Below are 1,947 nucleotides of genomic sequence, written 5' to 3'. Positions count from 1 at the left end.
GAAGAGGGACATCATCAAAAGCTAGGGCTCTTGACTCCACTACTACTTCAATCAGAGCAGTGCTAATTGATTATTTGATTTCTATACTGGGATCCAGGAAAATGTTATTAGAATAAAGGGTTCCTTTTGCCCAAAGAAAGAGAGGGGGAGAAATTTTATTTTTTTATTTTTTAACTGTTTTTACTATAATTTTTGTGAACAGAAAGATAACTACAGAGAGCTAACTATGGACATAAAACTATCTCCAGCTGCTTCCTTCTAACACACAAACCGTACCTGGGTAGAAAGGGGTAACAGTTAATAGTGCTACATTTCAAAATCATTCTGATTAAATTAGGTCCTGACAAATTCTTCTGGGTTAAAAAATGCTAAGTCAGAAGAGGAGGCAAGTGTGCACAATCTCCACTTCCTCCCATTTTCACAGTGTTGCACCCTGACTTCACTGACTTGCACTTGAAGTAAACCTGTACCTGAATTCTGGGAAATGTCACAAACAACAGACCTTCTAAATCCAAGGTATTGCTTTAAGCCCATTATTATGAGTTTATAGTAGGTGGTTTAACTTTGGGGTAGACCTCTTTAGATATCAATGCTAATGATCTATTAAACCTTTATTTTTAATTACAAAAAATTTAAAATTTTTCAATTATAGTTGACCTATTAATCATTTTTACAACTAATGGCTGTTCTAATGGTAGTCAAGAAATGACCAAGTGGGGTACCTCAACTGTCAGTGTTTCCTGTGTGCTTTTAGTGAAGTTAACTGTCTGCACTATAAAATCTTATGGTTTGATTGAAAGGCTTGTTTTGACTGGTAACTGATATTAAGATCAACAAAATGATTCTGAATCCCTCTTTGCTACAGAAGAATTAGATGCAAATTTGAACGGCCTGAGCTAATAAAATTATCCACCAATCACTTTCCTTCAGGTTAAAGCAGCCAGCAGTCTTCCATGGCATTTCCTATATAGAAGTTTGTGTAACTTTGTGACAGATAAACTGGTCATAGCTAAATTTATTGAGTTAAGTCCTTCATCAGAAATCCAAACCTTAATTCATATTTTGTCCTTATAGAAAAATACAATCCATTTTATGAGTTTCTATAAATAAATTATGGATAAAAAATAGACACTGTTTCTAATGGTCTCCTTGGGAAGATACCCATGCAGACTGTAACATTTAACTTCAAAATATATTTAATTCTTTTCTATCCTTTTTTGTTTTCCAAGTGACTAGTAATAAATAAACTAATGATTACTATGTGGTAGGGAAAAACTTTTTAGTCATTTTTCCATCTAAGAATTTCATTAAATGAACATGTGGCATATCTTGTAGTAATATGAATAGACAATAACTGGAAATCCAGTTTTACTTTTTAAACTACAAATGGTTGGCAACTGTTTCCTTAATAGTTATTGCAGGAGTAGGTCCAACATGAGTCCATATATAGCCCTTTTCTGGTCTGGTGGGAATTGTGGGAAATGGTGATGAAAGTGACTTGAAATATTCAGAGAATGCATGATAAACAAACTCCAAGTATCCCATCTTCCTGGGAAGATCCTCCTCTGGTCCTACGATGTAGGATGCAGGATCGAATCGGTCCGTGGGGCTAGAAAGAGTGGGGATGAGCCACGTCAGTGCTGCGCTCTTCTCACAGTACTGGTCCTGGATAAAACCCCGGATCTGAGCATAGTAGGATTTTCCATCTTGCTCATCAATCACAGAAACAACATCTCCAATTTGGTAATATACCCCCTTGTAGAAGATTGATTCTGCAGTGATTATGGTGGAAACTGACTCAGGCGCTTTGATGGGGTTTTTTAATTTAAAAATATGTCTTCTCCCTTTTCCTTTAGTGGAAACTTTCTTCTCAGCAGCTGGAGCAGACTTGTACTTGGTGTTGCAGAGCCGAGCAGACCTCCTGTGAATTTCCTGCTTGCTCTTCTG

The 1,947-nt window shown here is 36.4% G+C and overlaps 1 protein-coding gene across 1 annotated transcript in view; it reads right to left on the bottom strand.

Annotated features, from left to right (window-relative positions):
- Positions 1-1,039: 1,039 nt before the first annotated feature.
- Positions 1,040-1,947, bottom strand: part of LOC102259766 (GATA zinc finger domain-containing protein 1) — a 5,209-nt gene continuing 4,301 nt past the window's right edge. Inside the window, exon 2 of the mRNA XM_014535285.1 lies at positions 1,040-1,944. Coding sequence (XP_014390771.1) covers positions 1,381-1,944 — 564 coding nt within the window. The 3' untranslated portion in view covers positions 1,040-1,380. The remainder of the gene's footprint in view (positions 1,945-1,947) is intronic.

Source organism: Myotis brandtii, unplaced genomic scaffold, assembly GCF_000412655.1.
Source record: "Myotis brandtii unplaced genomic scaffold, ASM41265v1 scaffold1418, whole genome shotgun sequence".
Lineage (NCBI taxonomy): Eukaryota > Metazoa > Chordata > Mammalia > Chiroptera > Vespertilionidae > Myotis > Myotis brandtii.
Note: the sequence above shows the minus strand (reverse complement) of the source record. Positions and strands in the feature narration are given on the sequence as shown.